The 16,268-nt window shown below is 41.3% G+C and overlaps 1 protein-coding gene across 2 annotated transcripts in view; it reads left to right on the top strand.

Moving 5' to 3' along the window:
• Rtn1 (reticulon 1) overlaps positions 1-16,268 on the top strand; it is a 252,876-nt gene that overhangs the window by 102,171 nt on the left and 134,437 nt on the right. For both annotated transcript variants that reach the window (XM_004837454.3, XM_087195207.1), the window contains exon 2: positions 12,309-13,079. In XM_004837454.3, coding sequence (XP_004837511.1) covers positions 12,309-13,079 — 771 coding nt within the window. The remainder of the gene's footprint in view (positions 1-12,308; positions 13,080-16,268) is intronic.

Below are 16,268 nucleotides of genomic sequence, written 5' to 3'. Positions count from 1 at the left end.
TCCTCCCATAGTGGCTACACCACCTTGCACCTCCTCTGAGTAAGCGAATGCACCCCTCACCTAAGAGGATACGGCCAAACTTTAAAAAAAACTTTTTCCCCCAATCCAATAAGAGAGAAATACCATTTCAGGGTCTTTTTATTTCATTTTTATTTTGTAGGTCATTTATATTGCTATTTATATGGGAAGTGTTTAAATCTTCTGTCCATTCTTTTAAAAAGTAGATTTGTAGTCCTTGTTCTTGATTTCTAGGAGCTCTTTGTATATTAAGAAACTTAACCCTTTATGTACTGTCTTGTCTTCTAATTATTGTTGAAGTAGCTGTTTTCACTAATAGATGGTGAAGACAGAGCAGACTATAGCCTGGAAACAACAGGGTAGTATATACCATATTTAAGTTCAATTAAAAAATAATGAATCCTTAATATGTGTTAAGTAAGATGTTTTGACACAACCCTCTCTTTTAGTCTTCACAACAATTCTAGGAAGTATCAATTTTTATTAACAGATGAGGATGAAGCACAAGGGTATTGGGTATCTTCCCAAGGTCACACGCTTGCAGATGGCAAGAGCTACACATGACCCCAGCGTCTGGGCTGTTAATTATAATACTTACTAATAATTAGGAGTACAGGGAAAGCAATGAGATCCATGGAAATCTTCCAGCTCAGGTTAGGAGGTTGCTGGTTCTGAATCTCGTGGATGAGCTTCTGAAGTTGGGAAGGAGTTGAATTAGATGATCTCCAAGAACCGTACGAGTCCTCCTTTATGTTTTCCAGTGATACCATGCTGGATCCAAAAGACAAATCAGGATATATGCTATGTCATATGGGGCCTCTCTGTTCCTATTGTGATCCTACAACATACACTTTATCGATCCTGCAACACTGCTGCACCAGTCACAGAGACAAGCTACAATTACAAGCAGAGGCTTTGTAGTGAATTTGTATATATATGGACATCTTTCATCTTAGTGCTTTGCACAAGGAAGCACTCAGTAAATCTTTCTATTGAATTAATACATAATTGATGGTAAGGTTTATTCTAAAAGCTCTTGAATGTGATTCAGTCAGATGATAACACAGAGGTAATCATGCAGTTGGGAATTGCTGAGCATGCACTATACACAAAGTACAGTGCTAGGGATGCAGGTCCATGAAGATGCTTGAGACAGGTTTCTCAACAAGTATATAGAAGAAAACCTGGTAACAAAGACAGAGCAGCCAACGAGTGCCTTATAAATGGCTTTGGCTCTTAGGATAGTGACTGGGAAGAAAGCTATAGGAATGTTAGTGGGGAACTTCCTGAAAGAGACAGGACTTCACTGGAGACTTTGGATTTGAGGTGAAGTGAAAGAGCCTTTCAGCTGAGAAGAGGGTCTTGAGCAAAGACACAGAAGTACAAAATTTAGTCAGATGTTTGTGGGCTTGAGGGGGTGCACTCCTTGAACAACTTCAGAAGTACATAAAACTATATGGGCAGACTGGAACTTCAGTGAAGAGGACCCAGAATTCTAAACCATGGGCAAAGATGGCTCTCACAGGCTCTGGAATGGAGAAGGGACATGGTGAAAGTGGAATTTTAGGGAGATGGATGTGTCAGCCACATACAGGGTGATGCAGAGTGGAAAAAGCTGAAGCCAGCAGGCAGATGAAAATTAGGAAGTGAGCACAGTAATCCTAGTAGAAGGGGAGAAGGGTTAGCTGGGGAGGTAGCCATGAAATAAGAAGGAAGGGAGAGGGCCTATGAAAGGAATTATGGATGACTAAAACTATACTACTTTGTGGAAAAGGTGGAACTATGGAAACAGTAAAAAGACAATAGACAAAGCACAGGGAGGGTTTTTAGGGCAGTAAAAATTCTCTGTATGGGACTCTAATGGTGGATGACTGTCATTACACATCTGTGCGTATCTGTAGGATAGACAGTGCTAAGAGTGAACCCTAGTGTACACTATGGACGTTGGGTGACAATGATGTGTCAGTGTAGTTCATCAGTCGTAATGACCGTACTGCACTGGCTACTGATTATCGAGGAGGCTGTGCATGGTAGCAGCTCAGGCTGCTGTCACAAAAGACTATAAATTATAGAGTTCACAACCTATAAATATTTCTTTCTTATAATTGTGGGTGTTGGGAAGCTCAAAACCAAAGTCTGGTGAGACACCAACCATTTTGTAATTCCAAGATGGCACCTTTTCTCTGGGTCCTCACAGAGGTACAAGAGGAGAATGAGCTCCCTTGGACCTGTTTTATGAAGACACTAATCCCAATCATGAGGGCTCTTCCCTCATGACCTAACTACCTCCTGAAGGTCCCACTCCTAATACTATAGCCGTGGGGGCCAGGATTTCAACATATGAATCAGGGGGAGCACAAACATTCAGACTATAACAGCACATGTCAGGCAAGGGGTATATGGAAAACTCTGTACCTTTCTCTGAATTTTGTGTGAATCTAAACATGACATGCCTTAAAATATCACTTTTAACAAATGTTTTATTGAAGAAAGAAACAAAAAGAACTATTAATGGACAAAAAATTTATACATTTTTGTTACTGCTGATGTTATACATAGCATTGAGGAAATGTGAACAAGAACAATTATTTTTCTCTTTTGAAATCAAAGATCAAATCTCTATCAAGTGGTAAATACAAAGATGTCTTGGTACAGGCCTTGTTTCATTTTGGAGGTAATTCTTTGCATGGTGGGGGTTAACTCAGAGCTTCATCTATATTGAAAACATTAAGAGCAGAATGCATTTAAATTGAGCAGGTGAATTAGAAGGTAGTCACGGTGGTTGCATAACTGTGAATATACAAAAACTGCTGAATTGTACATTTTAAATGAGTGAATTGATGTGATTTATTTATCATCATTAGTTCTGCTATTTTTTAAAATTTTATTTTATTGGTACATTTTAGGTATACAATATAACGACATTCATCATTGGAAATTTGCACCTTTACATAATCTCTCTTGGTTCTTATTTTTCCCCATTCCCCTGCCCTCCTTCAACCCCTCCATCCCTCCCTATTTACAAAGACTTTGTTTCCATTTTTTCATTTTCTCATATTAATTCCATTCCCTTCTTTCCTTTCCCCTACTCCTCCCACTTCCCCTTCCCCTTTGTGCCTTTTCTTTCTATTTCACATTATCTCTTATACCTTTTAGTCCTTATTTACACTTTCAGTTTCTCACACTGGAGAAACTATTCCGTATTTGCAAGTGTGTCCTATTTATTTCACTTAAGAGTATCACCTTAATGTGCATCCATTTAGCATAAATGTCTAAATTTTCATTTTTTATGGCTGAGTAGTACTCCATTTTATTTAAAAAAGCACATTTTCTTTATCCAGTCTCCAGTTGATGGGCATTTGGGCTGTTTCCAAGTTTAAAGCAATATAAAATCTATGTAGGGCTTTAAGGAACGGTTCTTAAGATTTAAATAAATCATAAATAACTATCCACCTCTATCCACCTTTATTCTCCTCCAAAAGAAATAAAAAGATTATCACCCCAAGAAGGCTACAGAATCATATTTCCATCTTTAGACAGCAGGTGAAAAGCAACAAAAAAGAAAAATTACCAACAAAGACCCTAAAATCAAAGACTCCTCAGGCTCCTCAGAATGCTGGCTGTCCTCTCTTCTCTGAGCTCTGTAGTGTTCTGCTTTCCCAGGCCCTGGAGAAACTCTCCAGCAAGACCTGGACTGGAGTCTCTCTACTGAGCCAGGTTTTGCCTCTCACAGAACTTTTTTGCTAAAGGGAAAAGTCAGGCAATGCAAACCTGGGCTGTTCACAGGAGGAAAAATAAAACTTGCTGAATCATTTTTTATTAAACAAGAGTTTTGAGAGACCCAAAGCTGAATCTATTATTCTGGAACTTTAAGTCAGTGAATCAGGGAATGGAAGAGTAGTTACTCATGTTCATAAACCCCCAAAATGCTGTCTAATTTGCCTTGGAGTCTTTTGCCTTGTTTTTAAAATTCCTACTCTATTCATTCATCACGTAGAAAAAAACTGGTGAAGAATGAGTGTACCTGGATCCTTCAGCACCCATTTATCATATTAAACCACAGGACACTAAATTCCAGAAGGAAATTGTTTTTTAGATGACATAGCAGCCCCCTGGAGCCTCCCTGGCACATCCATCCCTCACAGAAGGTTCTGCTGTCAAGTATATTGCAGCCTCCAGTCTCCCAGTCTGCCAGCTGTGCGGTACTCAGGAAGGATGAGTGGGAGACTCCAGGGACAGTGCCTTGGACTGCCTTCTGTGCATACGATTGCCATCTGTCACTTGGGCAGCTTAAGGGCAAAGGAGTCTGGGAAGGTGACTGCAGATTCACTTCTGGTCATTGATTATGGTCTTTAATTCTTGAGTTTTAATATGTACCTTTTCAACCCACTGTTATTACAGCTTTATTATATCCTGCTTTTAAAAATACTTCCCAGTTTTACAGGAATACTGTTCCCTATATCACTAGTATTGGCTCTATGAAAACAATAGGTTTTTTTGTTGTTGTTGCAGTTTCAGGGAGTAGGATAAGCCAGATGTTTCTCTACTAGAGCATTTCCACCTCTTTGCTCAGAAAACGCTTTGTGTAATCAGTCCTTCTTTTCAGTCATTCTCTATGTTTCCATTTCAGAGCAGCAAGAGGGGCCTTATTGAGTTATAGAAGTATTATCATAAACCGTAGGCCCCTCATCTCCACCTGGGTGAGGGAGACTGGGCCCTACCCACACAGCAGAAAGTTCCTCTGTGGGCATGTAATGCTCCCATTCCTTTTCTGTCTATTGTATTAGTCCTTTTTCTATTTCTGGGACAAAATACCTGGCACCTTCAGCCTAAATGAGGAGAGATTAATTTTTGGCTCACAGTGGCAGAGGTTTCAGTACATGATCATCTGCTCCAAGGCTAAAACATAATGGTGGAAGGGAATAACAGGAAAGTTACTCAACTCATGGCATCCAGGAAGCAGAGAGAACAGGGGAAGAGTCCTAGAGGAAGAGACCACGGACCAGATATAGAGTCCCAAGGTCATAACCCCATGATGCACTTCTGCCCCACCTCCTAATAGTCCATTTAGTTATGAATTCATTAATGGGCTAACCAAACTATCAATGAGCTTAGTGCCCTAACAATCTAATCACCTCTCCAGGAGTCTCTTACTCCAGTCAAGATTAACAGGCACAGCTGTCTTGATAAATTTCAACTTTTCATGCCCCATGCAGTCATATTTGCATTCATGACAGAATATAGGCCATGTACATCACTAGAAAGTATTTAACAAACAATCACCTGTCATAGAGCCATGCAGGCAGCCTCTGCCCTGCTCTCTGGGGTCATTAGCACCTAAGGCAGATCCCTGAGACTAACATGATTATGGATCAGCTATATTAAACTCTTTCTGGGACAAACTACACTTATAACATGTCATTAGAGTAAAAATAAACCAAGATCCAAGTGAGAGAATGCTGTAAATGACTGCTCTGCAAGATGAAGACAAAAATAAAATCAGCAGCTCTCATTTATTTACTGAGTGTGTGCTGTGTGTCAGGCAAAAATCTAAGAGTATTATCTCAATCCTCAGGCTGGTCCAATAAAATGGGAACTATTATTTCTCCTTTCTAAAGGTGGGGTATATTGAGGTTCTAAAAAGCTAACTTGTCCAGAATCTCACAAGTGATACTGGCAGAGCTGGAATACAAGCTGCCTAAGCAGTAGGCCACCAATTTGAATTGATTTCATTTGGTGAGGATGAGTCAGCAATAAGAACTGGGATTTTAGGATTGAAGATTTCCTTGGGAAGACTAAAACCATCTCCAGCAAGTTATCTCCATCATCTCTTTCCTCATCACTGTCAGAGAATTAAAGAGAGAACACAGTAGAGTAGAATAAAATAAAATCAAACTCCTGCCTTTTATGAGATTACTCAATATGCCCATGAGCCATATGTCTGATCTATGAATATGAAAACATGGTTTTATTAGCACACACAGCAATAGTAGTTTCAGTTTACTTTCATCTTTCTTCTTCTTTTGACCAGAAATAGCCACCTATGGATCCTACAATTTCTATTATAAGAATATTCCTGAAAATTAAAATTTTGTACCACTTTAAATGCATGCCGCTAAGTGACTGCTCTCCCTGTTTGACCATCCCTGAGAGTGCAGCTGTGGCTCCACACATTTTCTCCATATACATGGACTCCTAAGTGACCCAGGAGGCAGAAAGCCAGTGTTTTAAAAGATTCTTGGGGATATAAATGCATATTTTCCTAGTCTAGATATAAGTAAAGCACATTTATTTAGTGGATTTGTATTTAACAGTATTACAATATTGCTTCCTACCTGGGGAAACTGGCTTGTGCCCTCTGCCTTAGTTCCCACATCTGCCAACACTGCAGGAAGTGCTGACAAGAATTAATTGGCTTTCCTGAGTCTTAAAGCTCAGCTCTAATTCTCAGCTCCAACAAACCCCACAGAACTCTGCTCTCACATAATTTGCAGTCCGGAAGGACTTTCTGTTTACAGGAGTTCTATTTTATAGGCACCAAATAAGACATACATATTTTCAAATTCAGTAAATTAGAATCTTGATCATTTTTCAGGGTATTTAACTCAATCTAAGAAAATAAAACATGATTAAAGTCAACCTATTTGGACTATGTATTGTTTTTATGATGATTCTGATATGGTTGTATCTAAAATGTGTTTAAAAAACAAAAGGATAAGATATATAATTTAAATAATCCTGAAAGACATTTCCAAGTGCCATAATCTCAAATGTCGACATCCCAAAAGATTAAACTCTTTAAATTCCAGAAAAGTAAAAATCCCAAAAATATAATTCCAAAAAATTTAATAAAAATTATTTGAGAAATTTACTGACATTTTTAGAAAAGGGATTTATTTGAGAAACATAAAAACATTAAAATACTTCATAGTCCATTTTACACAATAAAATAGTCAATTATAGTATACATATTTTTGCAAGCATAAATACTCGGTATACTAATGACAGTCACAAGTGTATAACAATCATGAGCAGACATATTATATTCATAAATAAATTGGTGAAAAGGTGAGATATATAAACACATACCACTGTGGCTGGTAATTGTGTGCACCCAGCTTTATGATGATGGTCATCTGAAATACTGTGACAGAACAACCTAAAATTGATCAAAAACTGCAGCAGGTCACCATTACATGTGCAGATACTAAAGAGCTGAGATCTCAAGAAATTTTATCTTTCACAAATGCAGATGTGCAAAAGAGGATGTATCTTCAATTATTGAGGAAGTTTCAACATTTTTATGCTCGTGTGCAATGCTTACAAAGATAACTCTGTAGTATGCACTTTCACAAAATCAAATTTGTAAAAAATGCACACAATGAATTAAAACTCTGTGTCTTTGCATAAGGTATACCACCAGTATTGGAAATGATGCAAAGTTGAGATATGTAGCATTATAAATTGTAAAATGCTGAAAATTTGAAATAATGAAAGAAAACTATAAAAAGAAAAACCAAAACTAAGAAGAAAATTCAACCAATGAAAAAGTGCATTGCAGGGAGATATTACAGTCAGTAGCAAGAAGTAGTCCACCAGAGCTGACCTACTTTTATAATCATTAACTGTATTTTGAAGTCTTGGATCAGGGTGAGTAGTGGCTCATTTTCTTCTAGAGCTTGGCTCTCCTTGGAGAATATGTTCACATTTATTTCTTGTGTGGGACCTTCCCCACCTAGTCCACTGAGACTCACACACTAATCTCTTCTAGACACTCCCTCATAGTAGCACTGGAAATAATGCTTTACCAGTTTCTAGGTATCTGTCTGCTTAACAGGATACAACTGTCTTCTGTCTTCTGAATTTACAGTGTGGAAAGGGTATCTTTTCATTCTGGGCTCCCTGAGCAAGACAAAGCTGGCAGGGTAAAAATCTCAGCACTGACAGTTCTTATCAATTGTCCATTCTATTTATAGTTTCTCAAATAATGTGGATGCAATCTACAGTCGTTTCCCTTAAATATAATCCTACCTCTGGGAAGCCCTTGTTCTCTGAGACATTACCTCAGGGAAAATTATATTGATTGTGTTTTACAGGAAAGGAAGAAGGAAGGAAGTTGTGTCAGACCAAAGTGGCATCAAATCAATACAAAAATCATGGGAAGTTGAGAGAGACCTCTGTATTTGTCCCAACCAGCTTTGCACACAGTGCTAGTTCCTACCTGGAGAGATGCTGGTCTGTCTGCCTGAGATCAGAACATCCTTGCTCCTAGATGGAGCCCTGTTCTGTTGCTGGATAACTCCAATTCTTACAATTATTTTTCACATGCCAGGTTAAAAATGTGCTCTTTGTAACTTGCATTAATTAGTTCAACTCTGTTCTCAACAGCTGCATAGAATAAGTTCAGGCATTGACTGACTAATCAGTCCATTCATTTATTTATTTATTTTGTACTGAATGCCTACTATATACAATAAAGCCTCAATCTCCAGGAGCTGAAAGATCAGTAGATGATAACCTGGATATATGTGCTGTGTTGTACATGCCATGTGCTCAGTATAGATTCAGTGCTATAAGAATGAGGAGAGAAAATGGAAGGACAGAGTCTAGTAGTCCTGTAGGTATGGTCAGTGCTATGGTCTGAGAGTTTGTCTCCTCCAACCATATGTTGAAATCCTAGTCTTCCCACAGTGGATGATATTTGGAAATGAGGACCTTTGGGGAGTGATGAGGTCAGGCGGAATAGGGTCTGTTATAACTGGTGCACATGAAACCACTCCCTGGAGACGGGCATTTTCGAGGAGAAAGAAAAGTTTATTTCAGTGAACAGACACTAAAATCAATGGATTAAATGGGGATAGATTTTAGCGGGAAAAAGCCGATTTTATTACATCTGTGGGTGGATGGGCTAACATTGAAAGAGAGACATTATCAACTAACTGGGAAAAGAATTAAGCTTTTTTAAAGGCTAAGGAATCTGGGATGAAATGTTTATGATTGAGTCCAAGGACAGTCAGCCCAGGCGTGTAGACAATCACTGGACTTTTTGGAGCCAGAGAGATTGTCTTCTGTTTACTGAGAAATAGCCTGTCATTTGCTGAAAGAAGCCTGTTTGCTTTGTTCTGTTTGTTTGTGAAGGACTCACTTAGGTCAGGCATGACAGTGTCCATAAAAAAGAGGCCCCTAGAGACCCCCCTTCCTTCCACCACATGAGGTTATGGCAAAAACCCACATAGGAAGCAGGTCTTCACCAGACACTGAATCTCCTGGTACCTTGATCTTGGGCTCAGCCTCCAGAATAAGTTTCTGTGGCTTATAAGCTACCTAGTTGATGGTATTTTTGTCATAGCATCCCAAATGAACTTTCAAAATCAGCAAACTCATCATGGAGGAGGTGGCATTTAAAACCTCTTATCTTTAATGACTTAAAGTTGAACGGCAGATTTGTGGATGTAGAGACTGAAATAATATAGTGTTGGGGAAGTGAGGGGTAGTTTACACTAATTAGAGCCTAATGTTTGGATTGGACAGTGGAAGAAAGGGCTAGAAAAAGTTGGCCAAGCATTTTGAGACTCAAAAGGCTTTGTGTGTCTGGATTGGAGGGTAAGTCCAGGGAGCAGTGGAAACTGATTGTCGGGCAGGCAGGATTCAGACTAGCTGGAGTGCTGGGATGCAGAGATTCAGGCTCATCGAGGGAGGAGGGGCAGAGCTCTGGGACCAGTGCTGAGCAAGTGACACTTGTGTGATCACTCTGGAGGCAAGAGACGGAGGCCGGAGGAGAAGCAACCTGCCAGGTATGGGAGATAATATCTGAGAGCCCTGTGGCAGCCCCTGCAATGGAAGTTGGGCCCAGTAATGACCTCAGGAAGTCCTGGAAGCAGCCCTTGGAGCTACCTTCTGGGTCTTCCTCTCCAGCAGAGCATTGCTTTCCCACTCCCCATACTTTCAGACTCTTCAGATCAGCAAACAAACCCATCTTGATTACCATCTGCAGGCAGTTCTAAATAATCAGTGGTAGAGACTCTTAGGGTCCAAATGTCTGTAATGAAATATTTCTGATTGATTTCTGTGCCTCCAGTAAGTCCTACGAGTAGGTTGAGCCCATATAGTGAAAGAAGCTTTAAGAATCCTTTAGGATAAAATTGTGTGTGCACTCATGGGTTGAAATCTAATAAGCTTTTCTTTGGGTGATCCATGTATGCTTAGGCAATATGGCCTGTCATTGTTGTTACTCCTTTTTCTACTGAGCTGTGTTGAGGTCTAATTTGAAAAGAGGGGCTGCTATAAGCAAAGGAGATGCAATTGAAAGCCTTGCTGAAATGTGCAGCTTTGAACTTGTCTGTTGCTCACAAATCAGTGGATAAACTGATTATCATTAGTAATTTTGGGGAAACTTCCATCTTATTTTCTCACATAAACCTGAGTTTTTTGTGCCTAATTTTAAACTTCATTATTAATGTTTATTGAGTGCCCACGATGTGTGACTTTTTGTTTGCTGGGCTATATTCGTGACCAAAATAGTCAAAGGTTCCTGCCCTCCTGGAGCATAACTAGCTAAAAGAGACAATGAATAAGTAACAAATGAATGACTGAGTTAGAAGGAGATAAATGACATAAGAAAAAGAGAAAGGGACGGGGAGAAGGGAACAGGATTCCTGAGTGGGGAAATGAGCAGGTTGCAATCTGAGGGAGTTGTCAGGATCCTCTTCCCTAAAGAGCTGACATTTGAGCAAAGAATGGTAGGGGAGGGAATCAGGTGCGCAGGTATCTGGAGGATGAAGATTCCAAGAAAAGAAACCAACACCAAAGTGCTAAGACAGTGAGCACCCAAATTGGGGGAGAGACTTAGTGCTTTTCCATCCACCCTGGACAAATATTGGCGTGTTGCAACAAGGAGCTAGGAAAAGACCAAAGTTAAGTTTATTTGTATAAATGATAAAATAGAATTATTTAGGAAAAAAAAAGCCTTGTGAACTTATTTAAGGAGTTGCACAGGGTGTTAGGGGAAATTTCCTGGCTTGTAGGCTTTTTGGGTTTGGTCCTGGCTCCACTGCTTACTGCCTATGAGATCTTAAGTGAGTTATTTAACCTGTTTCTCAGTTTTAACATCTATAAAATGAGCCGAACAAGAACCAACCTTGTAGGATTGTTTCAATGAATAAATGAGTCACTGTAAATGAAAAGCTTGGAACTGTGTTTGACACACCGAGCTCTCAAACATTGGCTACTGATATTCTTTTTATTACTAGTATTTTGATTACTTTTATAGGGGTTGGTGCCTTAGTCTTGTATATTCTTCAGGGGTGTCTTAGAGGTTTTTATATTGTGCATGCTGTGTGTTTATGCGTTTGTATGATATGTTTTTATGTAGGTATTGAGAGTATGAAGCTGTATGTAAAAATTTTCCTCCTTAGCATATAGTAAATCCTCAGGAAATGTTGGTTTTCTTCTCTTCTGGCAGCATTTTACAGCAAAGAAAAACAATAGAGGGCTGTCTCTTTCCGCACACTATCAATGCAGTTTTTTTTTTTCTGCAGTGAAGGCCAGGTGAAACATTCTGCAGACTCAAACTTGGAAACTTATTTTCCCCATAGCACCACCAGTAGAAGACAGGGATTCCCAATGGAATATTTTGAATATCACTAGAAAGTAAAGAATTAGCAGTAGAGGAATGAACAAGGAGGGAAGCAAAATGAAGGGGGAAAATGAACCAATGGGAAGACACACCATGAAGATGATGCCACTTTGGGAAGTGGCCTCAAACTAGGAGTCCCTTTTTCTTGTGGACCTTAGAAAAGAAAATGGGTGGGGTTAATCCAAAAGGAACAAGAGTCATGAGTGAACAGGCTGACAAAGGATCTCTGGAGGCCTCCCTCAGCTCCTCACTGGCCCCTACCCTACTGCTACATTTACAAACCTTGTTAGCCTACATTTCTGTCTCTGCCTAAAAGCCATTAAGACTTCAATACAAAGAGAGTTTCTTTTTAATAATATGGAGTCAAAGACATTGTGTATGGAGGTAGTAGATGTTGCAAATCAGCTTTCTAGTCCTCTGGGATCTACCTCCAGCATATTTGGTAGCTTATGTGAGCCACTGGGGTCTGTTACCTGGAAAATATCAGAGCTATAGAATCTTAGGGAGTCACGGGAAATTGGCAAGCCCGTGCTCCAAAGATACTTCAAGGTCTTAGGGGGAGGGAGGGATGCTGTGTTCCCCAGAGCCATGGCTGGCTGGTGGGTTAGGCTGCAGCCAGGTGCCCACTCACAGTCTGCTGCTGTTTGATTGACAGGTGTGGCTGCTGTCTCCAGTGGTCTGGATCATTCCTTCTTGACAACACAGAAAGATGGAGAAGGAGCATGTTATACATCTCTGATTTCCAACATCTGTTACTCACCTCAAGAGGAGTCTACATATTTCACTGGGATTCTTCAGAAGGAAAACAGTCACATTACTAGTTCTGAGAGCCCTGAGGAGTTGGGGACCCCTGGACCCTCCTTACCAGATGTGCCTGGGATGGAGTCTTGTGGCTTATTTAGTTCTGATTCTGGAATAGAGATGACTCCTGCAGAGTCCACTGATGTGAACATGATCCTAGTGGACCCTCTGGGCCAGATGAAAGCAGAACCCTGCAAGTACATTGACATCACCAGGCCAGAGGAGGTGAAATGTCAGGAGCAACATCGCCCTGACTTGGAGAATAAAGACTTGGACTTTAAGAGCAAGGACACTGAAATCTCAACAAAACCAAAAGGGGTCTGTGAATCTGACAGAGCAGCTCCTGTGGAGGGGAAAATCATCAAGGACCACTTGTTTGAAGAATCCACCTTTGCTCCTTACATAGATGACCTCTCGGAGGAGCAGCATACTCCTCTGGTCACAGCCCCTGTCAAAATCACACTGACTGAGATTGACCCTGCTGTCATGACTGCTGTCCAAGACAAAACGCCAGAGAAGCAAGACATCTGTCTGAAGCCAAGTCCTGACATGGTCCCCACTGTCACTGTCTCAGAGCCCGAAGATGACAGCCCAGGATCCATCACTCCTCCATCTTCTGGAACAGGTAAAGGCACTGGGATTTTCTGCCCTGAACCCCAAAGCACTTACAAGGAGTGAGAGACTTGCATCCAAAGTACTTGACTTTATGGGCCCCTCAATTTCACTTAGTTTTAGGTGATTTCATTAACATGTCACCTTTTCAGGTTTGTGTCCATTGTAGAAAGGCTGAGATCCAGTATTTCACCTAAAGTCCCATCAGATTGTCCTTGTAAAATCTTTCTTCATCTGAGGAGGAGACAAACCTTAACACCCAGTGAGGTGATGCCTGCTTCTAGCTTAGCTCTCTTCCCAGCCTGGTGTCCTGGCTGGTCATGGGCAGCATGCCTGGCCAGGCTGCCTCGGTGGAAGAGCTTTGATACACCTGGCTAGGTTCTAAGTCTGTCCAGTGAAGGAGGAGGGAGCACATGCAAAAAAACCTCTGCAAAAGGCATTCCTCCTCCTTCTTTCTCAGCAATTGTGCAATTGTCATTTTCATTTCACTAGTTCGTTGAAGTTGTGCCTACAATTTCAATTTTGAAATGAAAAGATAGATGTAGTTTGAACCACAAAGAAAAATCTAATTCACAAGGCTGTGATCTTAGGCCACACTCAGACACAAAGGGGGCCTACTCCACCCCGGAGAAAGGCCTCAGCCCTCCCTGTGCCACCCCAGCCGTGTGCTCTGTGACCCATGTATCTCCTCCCAGGCCGCTGGAGGACCGTGAGAGGTCCTGGAATCTCCCCTACCTTTGGTAGTGCCATTGGAATATACGGGAAAAGCCCCAGTCAGCACCTTTCATTGACGCTGGAAACAAAGTGGGTCCAGGCTCAAGGGGAGGGGGAGTCGCTCTGAGCCCTGTACTGCAGTGCAAGGCCAAGTATTAGAACAGAGCAGGCTGACTGAAAGTCCCTCTGCTGCCTATCCAAAGATTTAGCAGGACTTCCTCCTCATCCCTGGCACTTCCTCAGACTCCTTCAGCTCTAAAGCTCCTCCTAGCATCCACCGTACCAAGTTCAGACTTAAATTTATTCATCCACTCAGCACTGCCTTTGGCCAGGCACCCTCCAGGGCACCTGTCCTGGAGCCAGTGGCTCCCAGGAGCACTGAGGCTAGGTTGGCTCTCAAGAAGTCAGCAGAAGTAAACAGCCCTGGGGGGTCTGGTGTCCAACCCCAGGAGGTGTAAAGATGCAGCGCACTGCACACAGAGGTTAAGGGAGATTGCAGTTGTGATGATGGATAAGGAACCTGAGGGTCCAGGGGGATGAGATGTGACTTGTTCAGCCTCCAGCAGGAGGGACTCAAACCCCCCTTATACTCTTTCCTGCAGTGCAGAGTGAGACTCTTCTGTTCCTGCACGATGTAAAGATGCCAGCTGAGTAGTCAGCTGTGTTTTCAGAGCTCCAGCAGGGTTTGCAGGTCAGTCCAGAATTTGGCTGGTCCTCAGGACACTGGAATGGCCAGCATGGAGAGGTCCACTGACCTGGCCTCCATGCCTCATAGAAAGTCACAGCTCACACAGTTTGTGATGAAGATGTGACACAGGGCCCACACGTTATTAGGGGGCTTTCTTTTTGGGGGGCTTCTGGAGCAACTTCAAAAGAAGACAGACACATCTGACTCACATGATCATGGAGCGTTTCTTCTTCCTTTCCTTTCCTTTTTCTTTTTCTTCCCTCCCTCCCTCCCTCCTCCCTCCCTCCTTCCCTCCCTCCCACTTCCTTCGTTCCTTCCTTCCTTCCTTCCTTCGAGGTGCCAAGGATTAAACCCAGGGCACTCTACCACTGAGCCACACCTTCAGTCTTTTTTTTTTTTTCTAAGAACAGAGTCTGACTTCAACTTGCCTCAGCCTCCTGAGAAGCTGGCATTACAGGCAGATCTGGGAGATTTATGGCCTTGGGTTGCCCGCTTGACAGTGTAAGATGAGAGCACTGATTTTTTTTTCTGCAATTACATCAAATAAACATTCTAATCAAGATTGATTTAAAAAGGAGTCCCCTGACCCATGACACAGTTCTCGCCCATGTTCAGCTCCTCCCTCCATATACAACCCTCACTGAAACACCTGAATCTTATGACAACAGATAAGAATGAAATTAACAGGAGACTAGGAGGAGGCCACTGGATTTGAAGCCTTTCTCCTTGTTTTTTCATCCCAAGAGGTTGCCCTACCCTTCCTGTCTTCTTGTGAGCCCTCTGCCTACAGATACCAGAAGACACAACAGCTTTACATCACTTTGCTGTTTCCAGTGCCAATAAATAAGACCAATACCAGGGGTTATGTGGAATTCTACATAGAAACGGAGGAAAGGAGAGTATTTGAAGCAAAATGACTTCCGTTTGTCTTTGCTCAATAAATGAGGAAGTTGGCAGCTGTAGAAAATATATAAAAAGAAAAGTTTAGCATGGTTTTAGCCATTGTCCTCAACATTTTAATGAGAAGTCTAGTTTATTTCCCTCCGTTCTGATAGATTATTCCATTTTGTAGCAGTCTTCAATGTACTAAATATTTGCATCTTATTAAACAATATACCCTGAGGTACAGAAGAAGTGACTGCAAGTTTCTTTTCATCAAAGATCAGTCATAAAAACGTGAAGCATTTTAGGAAAATGTAGTAAGTCCCCGCTGTACCAGACCATTGAGCCATCAGTTGTTTCTAACACAAATACCATGAAGCATAATTTAGCCCTACACAATATTTGAGGTGTTATCCTCAAAAAGGACAATCATCCGGAGGTCATTATTAAACCCTCAGCTTCCCATAATAAGAAAGGAGAAATAAAAAGCAAATGAATTTAAACTCTTTAAAAACTACTCTATCTGTATCCTTGCATGAATGAGGTCTATGATTCCCTCATCAATTTTGAAAATTCATTCTTTTATTTTAAAAAAACACTTCCTATTGAGTTATTTCTCTATGACACATTCTGGGCACCACGGACCTTGCAGTATATCTGATGCATAAGGTCCCTGCCCTCATGGAGCTTATCTACTAATCAGAAAAGACAGATAATAAAAAGCAAATGCGTAAGTAAATAGTGTGATTCCACAAAGTGTGAGTACTATAGAGAATGATAGAGGGGAACAGAGGGTCAGAGATGGCCTCTCTGAGGAGGTGATGCATGACCTAAGATCTGAACAAGGAGAAGGAGCCACAATTCAAAGGGAGGGGCTAAGAGGAACCTCGGGTACAGGGAACACCAAGTCCGCAGGCC

This window comes from Heterocephalus glaber, unplaced genomic scaffold, assembly GCF_053883595.1.
Source record: "Heterocephalus glaber isolate CG9 unplaced genomic scaffold, H.glaber_assembly_v1.0 deba00001608, whole genome shotgun sequence".
Classification (NCBI taxonomy): domain Eukaryota; kingdom Metazoa; phylum Chordata; class Mammalia; order Rodentia; family Bathyergidae; genus Heterocephalus; species Heterocephalus glaber.
This window is presented reverse-complemented; position numbering and strand designations above follow the sequence as displayed.